Below are 15,713 nucleotides of genomic sequence, written 5' to 3'. Positions count from 1 at the left end.
ATGGTCATGGTTGGTTTCCAGATGCTGGGGTAGGCCAGGCAAGAAATGGAAGGAGGCTTTCCGAGCCCCCTTTTGAAGTTAGGCCTGAGCTAGGGCAGGCCCTCTTGAGGTACCTGGTGGAGAATAGCTGTGGCAGGCACAGTAGAAGCAGGAAAACCAGTTAGGACTGAGTTGCCCTCATGTCCGGGTTACAAAGGGGCTGTGATGATGAAGAGAAGTGGACAAACTTGAAGATGTGTCAGGGTGAAGTCTAGGGCCGTGGTGATAGCCAGCAGTCAGAGGCCCAGAGCCATGAAGAGCACCAGAGGCCGTGGAGATCCCCTCCGAGGCTGTTAGCCTTCTGCTAGAGACAGCAGGAGGCCGTGTGGAGAGAGCGCTGGGCTGGAGGGCTGGAGACCCAGCTTTGCACCCGGCCCTGCCCTCCTCCTGGGGAGCCTCGCTCTCCTGTAAGCGTTGGTCTACAAGAGGCTGCAGGGTAGTGTTCTCTTGGGCTTCGTTGACCCACAGTAAGTCTTTATACTTAGAAATGGAGCACGATTTCACTGAACTTCTTCACTCTGGGCTCCTCTTAAAGTCAAGAAGCCTGCCAGCAGGGGCCTCTGCTCCATCCTGACAACAGCCGGCTGGGCCCCTGTGTCATTGCTGTTGGTCGTCATGCTTGTACTGTTCTTAGGAGAGGTGGAAATGGGGACGTGGGACAATGGAAGCTGGACCCAGAGGAGCTTGAGCTTAAAAAACTATGGGCAAGAGCCTATTTCTTTTTGAAAGTAACCAGTGTTCCTCTGTGTTAAATGTGGAAATCAAGTGTGTCTGTGTCTGAAGTCTACAAGCCCCGCAGCCCGGCCCCCCAGGCGTCTGTGTTTGGGTTCTCTGGACTGCATTCTCCCACCCAGAGCACTGGGTTCAAGGTCTTCAGTTACCTCCTTGGGGTAAATGACCCAGATCCCAACAGAACAGCCAGGAGCCAGAAATGGTCTACTTACTACCTTTTATTCTTACAGGAGCCGCCACCCTAGGGGCTGGTGACAAGCTTGCTGAGCAGAGGGAACTAGGGGTTGGCGGAGAGTGAGGAGGGGTTGTGGGTGGAGAGGCTGGTTCTTCCTGGCCGAGTGATGCTGGGGACAGAAAGGGTGGCTCATCCCCCTAGTTAAACAGGCTGGAATGCTGAGGCCAAAAGCCAGAGGGGAGGGAGAGCAAATGTGTCGGACTTGGGGGAGCGTCGCCCCCTCTCCCTGCACCTGCCTGCCTCGTCCAGGGGCCTAGATCTTGGAGCTCCATGCTAGCGGCTGCTGTGGCGTCAGAAATGGGGGTCAGCCCAGGTCTTGGCCCACCTCCTTGGGTGTGGTGTCCCTGCTGATGGGCAGTGTTGGGGACCCTGCGTTGTTAATCTGTGCTGTTCTGAGGTGATTTCTCGTCTCAGGATGATGGAGAGCCAGGCACCAGAGTCTCAGGGAATGAGGTGCAGGGTGGGTGACGGCAGGTGGAGGAGGTTGGGTGTAAGGGAAGGAGGGGACCTAGGGTTGGGGGACAGAAGGGCACAAGGGAGTTGCGGCCATGCAGGGCTGGCTGGGTGCTGGCGGCTGCGTCTGCTGTTCTCATAGGATGACTACGGAGAGACATGCAGCAGGTTACGGTTGGGGTTGCCCTATGTCCCTACCCCTTCCCAGCATCCTGGGGCCTCAGAGGACTCCCCACCCTCCACTGCCGCCTGCTCGGGTGCAAGTATTGACCATCATATAGCCCCCCACAACCCCCAGTCCTCATCTATGAAACAGATGACCCAGGGAGGCTGGAGAATGGCCCGGGGTCATGCTGCGCTGGCCATCCACCCATGAGGGAGTCAGCCCCTCTAGGGATGAGCTGCTGGGGATCAGTCTCCCCGCAGGGGCCCTTACCTTGGCTGAGATCCTACTTGGCCATGCCCACCCCAGACGACAGATCCTCGATTTCCAGTGGTTCTGCAAAGGAGCAGCAAATCCATTTGTTACTCACCATCCAGCCTACCACACCCACTGGCAAGGGGCCTGGGGCTAGTTCTTTCCAACCTAGCCACAGGCCTAGTGCCTGCCAGAGCAGGTGCCAAATCAAATGGAAAGACGCTTGCTGGGTGGTGGCTGAAGTATGGGGAAGTGAGTGAGCAAGGCCAAGGAAGCAGTTGATGAGATGAGCAGGGTGGATCTGTAGCGCTCCTGGAGGCATGAGTGGATGGGGCACGGATGGTGCAAATCACCGTGAAAGGATCGAAGGGTAAATAGGTAGATGAGCGTGGATGTAAGGGGAGAAATGACAGACGGACAAACAGATGAAGAATGCGCAGGTAGGTGGAGGGATAAAGGGGGGATCACATGGCAGAGTGGCTGCCCCCTGGGAGCTGCCCCCTCGAATGTCCTGGTCCCAAGTGCCCCAGGAGGGATCTTACGGCCCCTCGGCCTTCCTGCTCCTTCCTGCTCCTCCGATGCTCCCTGGCACGGGGCCACTGCTTACCACTGCAGTTGTGGTGCCCGCGGCTCCTGGTGTGGGGGACCTCGGTGCCGTTGGGGAAGACGCACCAGCAGTAGCCGGTGCTCCCATAGCACTGGAGCGGCATATAGTTGCCGTTCTCGTCGCACTTGGGCTTGAACACGCCCGGGTGGATGGCAGGGATGCGGCTGACCTCTTCCTGGCACTTGGTCAGTACTGAAGCGACAGGCACGGCGAACACAGTGAGTGAGCGGGCTCTGGGCCCGGGACTCAGCAGAACCAGAGATCCACATACCAATGCTTTGGGTCCAATACCTTCTGCCCAAGTGACTGTACTCTCGCTCTACCTATTGCACAGATAGGGAAACTGAGGTCTGGACCAACAGGGTCCAAGATCAAAGAGGAAGGGAAGGGCTGTGCGGCTAATTCATCTCAGAGTTTGCTGATTTCTTCTGATACTCAATGCCTATTAAAGGTTGGAATTGCACCTATGATTCTGATTTCTAGGGAAAAGCAATGGACACCTTGGTAAGTCTGAGCTTCTGTTACTGGGGGTAGCCAAGTAGAAATGGGGGTTTGTTTTGGGATGCTGTAGAGGGGATTCAAACATCAGCTGGGAGTCGGTGGAGATAGCATCCAAGGTGCCTTCTATGAATCTGTGATAGAAAAGTCAGGCCCATGGCGGGGTGGGCCGTTGATCTGCCATCTCTGAACCCAAAGCTTAGAGGGCAGAGACTTGTCCAAAGTTGCACAGCACATCAGACAACACCAGGAGGACACGGCGCTCTTAAAGGCTTTAGGGCTGAAAATCCTGGTCTACACTGTCTACCAGATGGAACAACTCCAAGGCCCCCTTGTCTGGCACCCACTGACTGTGTGACCTCGAGGAGGTCTCTCTGAACCCAGCCCCCTCACTGGAATCCGTGGAGTGCAGTGCAGGGCGGGGAAGGCCATTGTGATGACTCCTGGGGTGTGACGGGTGGCTTTTGCTCCAGTCCACTTGTGCAGTGCGATCCTCCATAAGGGAGGTCACCTCCTGCAGGGATGCCTCTGCCCTATGGGGCCTCAGACAGGATGGGGCTGAGGGGCAGCCGAGCCCAGCAGGAACAGGTGGGAAAGACAGGAGTGAGCGGTGAGCGTGGCTGGAGAGTCCAGTGCTTGGATGGGGAAGTGCCCCGGGCCCCAACCTGTGCAGCTCCACAGGAGCCCTGAGGGAGCTCCCAGAGCTGGCACCCACGCCCACTCCCTGTACCTTTTGTCGGACCCTGAGTGGGCTTCTCCTCCAGCGAGTTCCTGCTCATTTCAAACAAGAGCCACTGATGCATCCAGTTCTCAAAGACCTAATGGGGATAGAGGCAGGGGGTCAGGCTCAATAGCCCTCTGCAACCCTGCCTGGCTTTGCTCCTGGGGACAGAGACGTGGAGGGCCGGACAGGGTCCCAACACCCCAGAGGCCAGTACCGCCTGGCTCCCCTTAGAGACCCACGGGGCTCGGTCGAGGTGGCTCCTCAACTCTAAGCACTCCGTGTCTGTGGCTGTGTAAGTGCTGGTCAGCCTCCTCCAGCTTTGGGAGGACGGCCTCCCTGGGCCACGCCTCACCCCACCCCTTCCCGGCCCTGCTTTGGACGTCAGGAAAGAGAGAGTGCGAGTGCGGGAAACCCGCCGACCTTCCAGTCCAGGCCATCCATGGTGCTCTTGAGGTGCTTCAGGTTCTCTTGGAAGCTCCCCTTCAGCTGTGGGTACACTTTCAGGGGGTCGGCCCTCTGCAGGGTAGCAAGGCAAGAAGGAAGGTTCAAGAGAGTTCCCTAGCAGGCAACGTGAGATGTGCGGCCCATGTTCCCCTCGTCCTCCATTCTGAAGGGTGGGACCAAGCTGCACCAAGCTTGGACCGTGGACCTCAGCCATGACGGAGTGAGGGAGGGGCAGGCTGTAAGAGCAGTCCAGCTGCTCAGCTACAAGAGCCCAGGGCTGGGAGCCGGAAGACCCAACTTCCAGGCCTAGTTCTACCAATAACCCCCAGTCTTCTCATCTTTCTCATCTCACCTGGCAGACTCCTACTCATCTTTTGGGTCTCACCTCCTCCAGGAAGACTTCCTTGACCCCACTGCCACCCCCCAGCTAGGTTGGGTCCTCTGCCTCTTTCTTCACAAAGCCCCTGCACGTCCCTCATCACCTGGTCATTTATCTGTCTCCCATGTTAGCCTGGGGTCTCATGGGATTGGGAGCTGCTCTGATTGTTCCCCACGGTGGGCCCAGAGCCTGTACAGTGCCTGGCACCAAGCAGACATGCAGTAAAAAATTGGGAAGGAAAAAATGGTAATCTCGAGCAAGTCTCTTCCAGGCGTTGGGCCTCAGTTTTTCCATCTCAAACACAAAAAAGCAGGGAGTGGTGAGGCTGGACTCCACATAACGTTGAAGGGCCACACTTGCGTTCCTTCACTAATCTGGTGAGTCTGTATGGAACGTCTGCTGTGAGCTGGGCATGGTGCAGCCCTGGGGTGTGGCTGGGCCAGGGGCCTGCAGGGCAGGCAGGGCCGCCCACTGGGTCGCACTCACCAGGAGCAGGTGCATCACGTGGTCCTGTGTCGTGTTGCCGTATTTGGTGGCGTTCTGCATGGGCTGTGGAAGGAAGGAATGCGGTCACCAGCACTGGCCCACGGAGGAGGGGCCCTAGAGCGGAGCCAGCAGCCAGGGTCTAGGTCAGAGTCTGAGTCCCAGGTGCACAGCGGGCCCAGCTCTGGCACCTCCAAATGTGAGAGCTCAAGCAGATCACTTTCCCTCCTGCCTCAATGTCCTTATTGGTCATATCTGCATCAGCTGTCCTGCCCAGGGCTCTGTGGGCAGCAGATAGTTGTGTGAACAGGAACATCCCCCATGTGTGCTATCGGGGCACTGAGAAGGGAGGGACTGAGAAGCCATGGGAAAGGAGCACTGTGGGAATGGTGGAGGGCAGGGCCTTCCTCCAAGGGTGGTTCCCAGAGGCATTCCTCCCCGACACCTGGGAGCCCTCTTCTTCCTGAGGTGGGCCCTGGCCTCCCCCAGCAATCAGGACCCCCTCCCAGCTGGACTTTTCCTGGGTCAGCTGTCGTCCTTGTCTCTTGGCACCTGCCCTCCATCAGAGCCAGATAACACCTCCCCCTTCCTCATCCTGGGGTTGTCCTTACCCCGTGGGACAGGCCTTCCATGGGCAGCGCCTGCATCAGCATGGGGGTGGCCACTCGAATCTTGCTCACAGGTTTGGCAGCTGTGGGGGCAGGAGGTACAGTATGAGTGACCCCAGTGCCCAGGGAAGAGGTACTCAGATCTGGGGACAAAGGTCTCAGGCTCTAATGAGAAGGGGCTGGAATTCCAGACCAGAGGGAGAGGCCAGTGGGCCCAGCTGGTGCAGGAATGGGGGTCTCTGAGGTGATGGACGGAGGGTCTGGGAGGTGTCAGGACAGAGGTGGGGCACTCACACTTGGGCAGCTTCATGCGGAGGCTCTCCAGCTGCAGGTTCTGCGTGGTAACGGTCAGCTTGTCCAGCCGGCCCTGCTGCTGGAACAGGAAGTAGGCGGTGGTGGCCTGGCCGGCCAGGAGCAGAGCCACCAGGACAGAAAAGCCCGTGTACAGGGCTCCACGGCTGCACTTTCTGTTGGAGGGGAGAGAGGATAGGTCAGAGGAGAGTCCACGGAGGTGGCTACCCCAAGGACTGGCTGGAAGTGGGGGGTGGGCCCCCCTCAAGCTATTCTTAACAGACACACACTTTTAGCACAAACAAGTGCCTTTGGTCACGCAGCTTGAAGACATTCCCCCGCCCCTACTTCCAACCATTGCTGCCCCTGCCGTCCTCCCGAGTAGAAGGCCTGGAGCTGCCCTGGGCCTGGGCTGAGCCGGGAAGAGCCAGGGACGAAGGCCTTGTCCTCTCAGGGCCTCGGTCCCACCTGTGCCATGAGGAACGGTGGAGGGTCTCCCCAGGTTCCCTCTGTCAGGGGATCTCCTGAGGATCAGGGCTGCCTTAAAGGGGAAGGGAGCTTTCACCCCCTACCTACCCAACCCCTGCAGTGAAATCAGAGAAAAGGGAAGGAAGTGGGACCCAGACAGCAGAGCAGGGGGACCACCTGAAAAAGAGAAGTGAGGCCTTGACGTTTTAGGAGTGGGTTGGGGGCAGTGGACAATGTCAGATGGGAGCAGGGCCAGGTACCACTCCCTCTGGGGGCACATCCTTTGCCCAGGTTCTCCGTGTGTCTTTGAGTAAGTCCTTGCCATTCTTCGGGCCTGTCACATGGGTCCCTCTCACCTCAGCAATTCTAGGATTTGATGGTTTTCCTCTTTGAAGTGAGATCAGACTGTGATCTTACTTTAAGTAAGATCAGAAGTATTTCAAATGGTGATATGCAACTGTGTAGGGGGCGGGGTTCAGCAGGAGTATGTTGCCTGAGCTTGTGTGACCTGGGAGAATTTCTCACCCTCTCTGGACTGGCTGACTGCACAGGGAAGGGTGGCCAGGCCTCAGGGAGCCCTTGCAGCTGTCGGCCTTGGATGTGGTTTGGGGGAATGTAAGGATCCTGCGCCAGGACCTTGGGAGTTCCTGATCTGTTTTTTCCCACCGCACTCAGGGCTGGGACTACTAGGACCCACTGGAAAGTGTCAGGATGAGACTGCACCCTGCTTCCTCCAGCAACCTGCAAGGACCGGTTAGGAAACTCCAGGAAACACTTCTGCCTAGTAACTCATCACATCACAAATATGGCTTATTCTCATTGGCTCTCTGCTTGCCAGCCCTCTGAGCTTTCCCAGCCAAGGCCCAGCCCAAGGGATTGTTATTCTGTAAGGAGAAAACAAAAACCCTGTGTGGGGAAAAAGCGGAGACCAGACAGGAAAGGAAAACAAATCCTGCTTCTTGGACGTCCTAAGGAACAGAGGTGGCCTGGCCTCAAAAAGTGGTGAAAACTCCTAACAGGCCTGGGTCTTGCCTGGGTTCAAGCTCTCCAGCTCATGACCTAACTGTGCACCCCTTCTGCACCCCCATACCCAGTCTAGTCCCAGCTCCACCTCCTACCACCCTTTTCTGAACTTCAGTTTCTCAGAAGGCCTAAAAATCTAGAGAGTCATATTGGAGATGAGACCGTAGCCTGGACTAGAATCCTGGCTCTGCTGCTCCCTGAGCTTGGGGACCAGGGGCAAGTCAACTCTCTGAGTAACGAAGCAAGAACATCTACTCAAAGGGTTGTTATGTTAAAAAGATCACAAGCGTGACGCTCTCGTTCCGTCCCTAGCACACAGTTAGCAATGCCGTAAGTAACACTGTGTACTATTCTCAGGGGAGCTAATAATTAACTTTAGCATCTGGTTTCCTTCCTCTTTATACATCTTGAAGGCCTGTCCTCTGGTGCTGGATCAGTGCCAATTCTTGTCACACCCCTCCCTTCATTTCCTCCTTTCCACTGTTTCCTTCTTGAATAAAAAAAAGTTATTGACCAAAGTCAAGAGCCAACCAGAACCAGCAGGAGTCATGAGACAAGTGTTGCCAGGCAGAAGTGTTCACGAAAGGGTCCGAAACGGGCTCAGGTCTGGAATGGCCTGAGCACACGGGGCGGGCCAGTTTTAGAAGCAGCAACTAACTAAAAAGAAAAGCAGATGAGGATTTGACGAGGGCACACACCTGTACACTGAGCCTACGCAGGGTCTGCCACTCACCAGGTGGCCTGAGCTCAGAGGAGTCCCACCTCCCCTCCCACAAATCATGCCTCTAGAAGGGGGCCGGATGGTATAGAGTGAGCTCAAACTTTGAAATCAGACTAGTCCTGCGTTCAAATTCTGGCTCCAATATTCACTAGCTGTGATGATAGGTAAATTAGTTACTAATCTGAGCCTCCATTTTCTCTGATGTAAACATGGGGATAATAGAAGGACCTGACTCCTAGAGTTACTGTAAGAATTAGGATTTAGTTTAGCATTTACTTATGTGTCTGGCACATAACTAATCTCAGTAATTACTAACTGATTGACATCTGGTGACAGGTATACAGTGAACGGGAACCATTATCATAACTATTGTTGTCATGATGATGATTATTATTATTATTACTGAGACCCAAAGAGAAGCAGTGATTTATCCAAGTCATACGTGACAGTAGCAGAACCTGGACCAGAATCCAGCCCTCACAAGAGTCCTAGCCATGGGACTCCTCAGGATTTTCACAGGCCACTGCTCTCATGGTATGTATCTGGTTACCTGTCTCCAGAAAGCAGTTCCTCATGACATCTCTGAGTGTCTCTCTCAAACGACTTTCTGCCTGGCAACAGCTGACATCACAGCTGTAAATCCCCATGATTTGCAAATTACTTTGTGGAGACTGGGGGGAGCGGGGAAAATGGGGTAGCTGCATTCTAACCGCCCCCCCCCTTCTTTTTCCAAGGACACACATGAATGAGACCATCTTGGGGCTGGGAGAGGGAGCTCAGAATCCTCTGGATGGCTGTGCTGGCCCCTTGCTGCAAGGAAGAGGGGTACAGGCAGGGTGTGACCCACATCAACACTCAGCCCCTTCTAGAAATTTAGCCAGAGCCCCCTCGCCCTTTCTTGACCCCATTCCCACATCTCTCAATCCCTCCTGTGATGGCAGACATCTCCGTCTCCTCTACAGACACCTGCAACTGTAACTCCCCTGATATAAACACATACACCTGCCCGTGGAAATTAGGAGCAAACTCCTCTCTGATGAGCTGCTTCTACCATCCTCTTTTAGAAACTGTGTTTCTCCATCTAAGATCCATAACATTGTCCAAATCTGGCTCAAGGTTTCTAAGCCAGTGTTCATGGCCCAGCTTCAGGGGGTCCGTGAAGCCCCTGATATTGTGTGAAACTCTAGGGAGAGAATCCAAAGCTCTCTTCTGATTCTCAGACGGGAAGTGCGTGATGCAAAGAAAGTTAAAACCCCTGCCCTAGAGGAGCTCCCTCATTTTACGGGAGGGCCAGAGACTTGCTCAAATTCACCCAAACAGCTGTGTTAGAGCAGAGCCTGAACCCGAGCCTCCTGTGACTCCCGGTCCAGTGCTCCTTCCACAGCACCAGTGCCTGTCTGCGTGGTCCAGGATTGTGTGCTCTCACACATACCTCTCCGGGGCTGCGGGGCGCTGGCCCAGGATGGGCACCTGCTCATGGTTGGAGATGAGGTCGCGCTGGTCTTCCATGGTTCTGGCTCTGGATCTTCCCCACGCCTCCTGCTGCTGCTGCTGCTGCTGCTGCTGCTGCTGCTGCCTGCGTGTCTGGGACCCTGAACCCCTGGCTCACCTCTTGAAGTTGGGGCTGAGGAAGAATCTGATTCGTCCACAGGAGGCCACTCCGCCCACCTAGTAGAAGTGGAAGTGAAAGCCACAAAGCTGGAAATACCCCCACTGGGCAAAGCTGCCTTTAATGGGACAGGATGAGGAGGGGGAGCTCCCCAGGCAGGTAGAAAGGCCAGCATGCTTCCATTGGCCACCCAGGGCCCTCATCACTTGTTTCCAGGCAGACCTTTGGATTCATAAGGCTCTTTGGATGTTGGAGAAACAGGCAAATATTCACTCCCCAGATAGGAACTCACTTGGACACAGAAAATGCCTTCTTCTGCCTCCCCTTCTCACCCATAGATGAGTGGGCTCAGGAAGGGGCTGCTCGAGCTTTGGCAAGTCCCTCTCCTTCTCTCTGCTCAGTTATGTCGCCTCAAAACAGGGGAGGAAGGTTGGAGTCAGGGCTCCCTCTGCTCCCTTCTAACTCGAGCACTGAGTGAACCTGACTCCGTGGTTCTTAGCCTCGGGTCCTAATATTTGCCCCCACTGACCAAGCCCTCCTTTGCACTGTGCTAATCGAGTCACAGGCTTCATTTCATTTCCTCTGTACAGAGACCCTCTGAGGACTGTTTTACCTTATTATTCCATTTACACAAAGGGACACGGAGGCTTTGAGAGGCCACATGCTTGCCCAGGCCCATGCCTTCAGGAATTGGTGGAGCCCGTGTTTTTAACCACTCTACTCTCTGCCTCCTGATACTCAAATTGTGGGGTTCAAATTGCGGAGGGTGGGGGCCTCTGCAAGGAGGGGCGGGGGAGGGACCGGGAAAGGGTCCCCATGGGGATTTAATTGTGTTGGCAAGGTTTTATTTCTTACTATCTATGGCTTGTATACCATATTTCTTTTATTAATCTTTGCGTCTTTTGTGTGTTTCTAAATTTGCATTAATAAGTTTTTTTTAATTTAAAAGGCTCTGTGGTTCTGAGATTCAACAAGTCTTAGATGTCAGGAGCCAAGGGAGAGAGGATATGTATTTTCCAGGGGGGGAGAAAAGCAGACACAGCCTTCGATGCAGCCAGACCTGAGTTCAAATCCCATCAGAAACATCCTAGCTGTATGACTTGAGCCAGTCCCTCAACCTTTCTGAATTGGTTCTCTCCTAATAGAAGAAAGAGAGAAGAACAAGGCCAGAATCAATGTGATGGTTACCATGACCACCTCAAGGCTGAGCTATGGACAAAAATGAAAAATTACATTTTAACTTTGTCGCCAGATAGCCAGAGAACAATGCAATAGTTTTTCCCTGCAATTGTTAGGCCGTTTCAAAAGCCCTGGACACAAGAGAAAGTGTAGCTGGAAAGGGAGACCAATCAGAACTGGACTCAGCCTCAACCTTGCACACTCTGCACTTTTTGCCTTTAAAACCAGCCACCCCAATACCGGGGGATGGGGGCTCACCTATCAACTTGCCGGTTGAGGTGTACTTCCCGGGTTTGCAAACCTTTTAATAAAGCCTCTCTTTTCTCTAAAATTTATCCTTGCCTATAAAGCTGCTCGTTTTGGTTAACACTCCTTTGTAAAGTAAGGGCAATGACACTAAACTCGCAGAGTTGTTAGATTAAATAAGCATATAGCACAGAGCCTGGTACCCGAGAAGATGCTCAAGAAATGAAACTGTTATTCACATATTTACTGCTAAGAAATTTGCTGGCTAATCAAGACAAATGAAATCATATATCCACGCAAACTTGTGCATGAATGTTCATGGCAGCTTTATTCATAATAGCCAAAAAATTGGAAGCAACCCAAATGTCCATCCACAGGTCACTGGATAAGTGGATTGTGGTCCATCCACGCAATGGGTACTAATCAACCACGAAAAAGGGAGACTACTGATGCCTGCACCACCCGGAGGAACCTCACAATAATTCTGCTAAATTCCACCGTGTGAAAGAAGCCAGGACAAAAGAGGACATACAGTATGATTCCATTTAGATGAAATTCCAAGACATGCAAACTAATTTACAGTGATAGGAAACAGATGAGGATTGAGGAGGCACAGTGCAGGAAAGGACAAGAGGGAGAGACGGCAAAGGGGCACAAAGAAACTTCTGCGTGTTACGGTTATGCTCATTATCTTGATTGTGGAGCTGTTTTCACAATGTATATATATGTCAAAGCTGACCAAATTGTACATTATAAGTATGTAAAGTTTATTATATGTCAATTATGCCTCTTTAAATAAAGCTATTTAAAAAGTAAGACTTTTCAAAAAGTTCTCTTAAAACACAAGCAACAAAGAAAAATAGTAAGTTGTGCTTCAAAGGACACTGTCAAGAGAGTAAAAAGTCAGCCCACAAAATAGGATAAAATATTTATAAATTATATATCTGATAAGGGTTTAATGTCCAGAATATATAGAGAGCTGTTATTACAACTTGACAATAAAAAGACAACCCAATTTCAAACAAAGGATATGAACAGACTTTTCTCCAAAGGTGATGTACAAATGGTCACTAAGCACATGAAAAGATGCTCCATATCATTAGTCATTAGCAAAATGCAAATCAAAGCCACAATGAGGTACCAATTCACACCTACTATGATGGCTATAATCAAAAAGACAGATAATAACAATGTTGAAAATGTTGTGGAGAAATTGGAACCCTCATCAACTGCTGGTGGGAATGTAAAATGGTGCAGCTACTTTGGAAAATAACTTGGCAATTTCTCAAAAAGTTAAACACAGAGCTACCATGTGACCCAGTAATTCCACTGCTAGAAATCTACACAAGAGAAATGAAAACATACTTCCAACAAAAACCTGTACACGAATGATCATAGCACCATTAATAATAGCCCAAAAGTGAAAACAATCTAAATATCCATCAACTGACAAGTGGGTAAACAAAATGTGGTATAGCCATACAACGGAGTATTATTTAGCCACAAAAAGGAATTAATACCTCAATAAAACTGTTGTTTTTTTAGAAAAGAGTGAAGTACTGATTCATGCCACAAACTGGATGAATTTTGAAAACATTATGCTAAGTGAAATAAACCAGACACAAAAAGCTACATGTTGTATGATTCCATTTATGTGAAATGTCCAGAAGAGGCAAATCCATAGAGACAGAAAGTAGATTAGTGGTTGCCAGGAGCTAAGGGGAGAAGGGGATGGGGGATGATTGCTAATAGGTATGGGGTTTCCTTTTGGGGTGATGAAAATATTCTGGAATTAGATAAAGGTGATGATTGCACAACTTTGTAGACATACAGAAAACCATTGAGTTGTCCAATTTTAAAAGCTTGAATATTATTGTATGTGAATTATAGCTCAATTTAAACACATTGCTTGGTAATGATGCTAGAACACACATACCTTTGCTTCCTCTCTCACTTTGCTCTGTCACTAAAATGACAAAGAGTTTTTTGGTTTTTTTAAAGAATAAATCTATAAGGACAGAGAAAACAGCAGCAGAATTTTGGAAGCTGGAAAGCAGGTGGACTAGAGGTAATTCCCTTAACAGACCCCAGAAAGCTCAATCCTAAACCTGCAGCTAGAAAAGCTGAGAAGGCCCCTATTTACACAGCAGAACAGGCTCAGGAATTGAGGTGTTAGGCACCTGGGAGAGGGCAAAGGTGGCGCTAAAAAGGGGAGGATTTGTTAGAAGTCTGTTCACGAAACTGTCATGGATACTGTCATCCTCTCACTCCCCAAGACCCCCCACCCTCCCGCTAAGAGGAGACTGGAAGTTTCTCCCCAGGCACAGTGCAGCATATGGGCCCAGTTCTGAAGCTGAGAGTCCCGGCCTTCTCCCTACCCAGTTCCCAGAACGCCAGAAGCCAGGCCTTCTCCCTCCAGGCAATTAATGGGAGGATCCTCCTCCAGGGAGGATGGGCATCCCAGGAGGAATTACCTAAAGATTCTGACATTGGGGGTTCCCAGGTGAAACAACCCAGCCAGGCAACTCTACGGGGCATCCCTCGGTGGATGCGCCCACTCTCGGGTCACGGATTCCATTTGGCTTTCAGGCAATCAAGGATCATGGGACGCCTGAAGAAAGAGAGTGAACAAAACAAATAACCAAACCCCAAAAAGCACCAGGGAGGAAACAAACGGTCATTAACAGCCTTAGAGAGATACAGGACCCTACTCCATCCACAAAACAAGAATAGGATGCTATAAAGATATGAGTACTATTAGAAACACAAACAAAGGAACAAATGGCTCTTGAAGATTAAAAAGACAAGGGCAGATACTAAACATCAGTAGATGGAAGATAAAGTTTTGTTGTAGTTTCTTTTTAATCTCCCAGAAAGTAGACCACAAAATAAAGATAAAAAGAAAGAAATCAGAGAGAAAAGATAAAAGAATTAAAGACCAGCTCAGGAGGCCCAACAGCCAAATATCAGAGTTCCAGAAATAGAGAACAGAAAATTAAGGGGAAGAAATCATCAGTGAAACAATTCAGTACAATTTCCAGAACTCGAGGACATAAATTTCCAACTGAAATGGCTCAGTGAGTACCGAGGACAAGGTATGAAAATAATTCCACACCAAAGGACATCACCATGAAGTTTCAGAAAAACAAAGACAAAGAGAAGATTCTGCAAATTTCCAGAAAGGAAAAAAAAAAAACAGAAAGAATCAGGCATCAGAATGACTTTAGACTTCTTAACAGGAACCCTGGAAACCAGAAGATCATGGAGCAATGCCTTCAAAATTCTATGGGAAAACAATTTCCACCATAGACTCTTAACTGAGCCAAATTATCAAATGGGTGAGGGTGTCGTATTTTCAGACATTCAGTATCTCAAAAAATTATTCTTTCTCCAAAAGCTTCAGGAAGTTATGCTCCACCAAAATGAAGGAGTTCACTAAAAATAAAGGAAGATCTGGGACATGGGAAACTAAAATTCAAGTCAGAAAGGGAATGGGGACCCCCAGGATGATGGTACAGAGAAATCCTAGGAGGAAAGCCACAGATCCACACTGGATCAGGCCTGCAGGCTCTGAAGGACATTTCTTCAACCAGATAAAATGGATAACTCTCTGATCTACCTGACTGTGCTGGGAGGCAAGTTAGTCATTCCTGGAGAGCATTCATGAAGCACAGGAAAACCAAGACAACTGTTAACTCCTGGGAAACAAAAGCTCTACAGGACGTGAATAGCAATCCTAGTATACTACGTAGCTCAGCTACGAACGGCATTTACATTGTCATGATGTGGCCACCACTGAATACTGACCTAACCGAACATACGATAGAGGCGTATGGGAAGACAGGAGGATAGGAAGAGGGACAGACGGACAGAGGAGGAAAGAGGGCTAAATCTTCATCTTCCATAGTGAAAAACCAACCAGATGATGCTTACAACTGGAAAACCAGGGAATAACAATCCCAGAAGTGATTCAGAGATGTGGAGTTAAATACCAAAAGAACTGGCTTAAGAAGTTTGAAAGTGGCACCAAGAGGAAGGCAAGGAGCTGCTGTGTTCACAGCCAGTCTTACAGAAGCATTTGATCTTTGAAATATGTGAGTTTATAACTGACACAAAGTAAAACAGGGCCTTTTCCTTGTGAAGCCACTTTAGGCCACAGCTGAGGGTGACCCCAAAGGTCATCCTGTCCTTGCCCCCAGGAGGCTGGAGATAATTTGAGCAAGGGTGGGCCCCAAGACTGAGTTTCCCAGGGTGGGCCGGATGAGGGCTCCCTCCATCTCTTCTCACAGGGTGAGAGGTCCCAGTTGTCACACAGCCCCACCACCCACCATCACTGCATGGGGAAGGAGACAGAGTGACAGGAAGCAGGAAGGCCTAGTATCTGAAACATTCTTAGGGGATACAGGGTTAAGGAGGATTCAGCTCCCCCATTGTTCATATGGAGAAAGTCTGGCTCAGAGGTGGGAAAGGAACTGGCCCAAGGCCACACAGCAAGGTCACAAAGAACTGGGACTGGCCCATGCAGTATGACACGAGTGTTAAACAAAAGAGCTCTG

The 15,713-nt window shown here is 50.9% G+C and overlaps 1 protein-coding gene across 2 annotated transcripts; it reads right to left on the bottom strand.

Annotated features, from left to right (window-relative positions):
* Positions 1-971: 971 nt before the first annotated feature.
* On the bottom strand, positions 972-9,939 carry CD74 (CD74 molecule). 2 transcript variants are annotated; one of them, XM_014852634.3, is made up of 9 exons: positions 9,556-9,877; positions 5,915-6,087; positions 5,624-5,703; positions 5,016-5,078; positions 4,127-4,222; positions 3,713-3,800; positions 2,485-2,676; positions 1,896-1,958; positions 972-1,606 (listed from the first exon to the last, which is right to left on the bottom strand). In XM_014852634.3, exons 1-8 carry the CDS (start codon positions 9,630-9,632, stop codon positions 1,909-1,911), a joined length of 819 nt encoding a protein of 272 aa, XP_014708120.1. In that variant the 5' UTR covers positions 9,633-9,877; the 3' UTR covers positions 972-1,606; positions 1,896-1,908. The 2 variants fall into 2 exon arrangements, with proteins under 2 accessions (XP_014708120.1, XP_014708121.1); XM_014852635.3 differs by lacking the exon at positions 2,485-2,676 and having other exon boundaries at positions 9,556-9,939.
* Positions 9,940-15,713: the final 5,774 nt, after the last annotated feature.

Source organism: Equus asinus, chromosome 9, assembly GCF_041296235.1.
Source record: "Equus asinus isolate D_3611 breed Donkey chromosome 9, EquAss-T2T_v2, whole genome shotgun sequence".
Taxonomy (NCBI): Eukaryota; Metazoa; Chordata; class Mammalia; order Perissodactyla; family Equidae; genus Equus; species Equus asinus.
The sequence above is the reverse complement of the archived record's forward strand: the minus strand, read 5'-3'. Positions and strand labels throughout refer to the sequence as shown.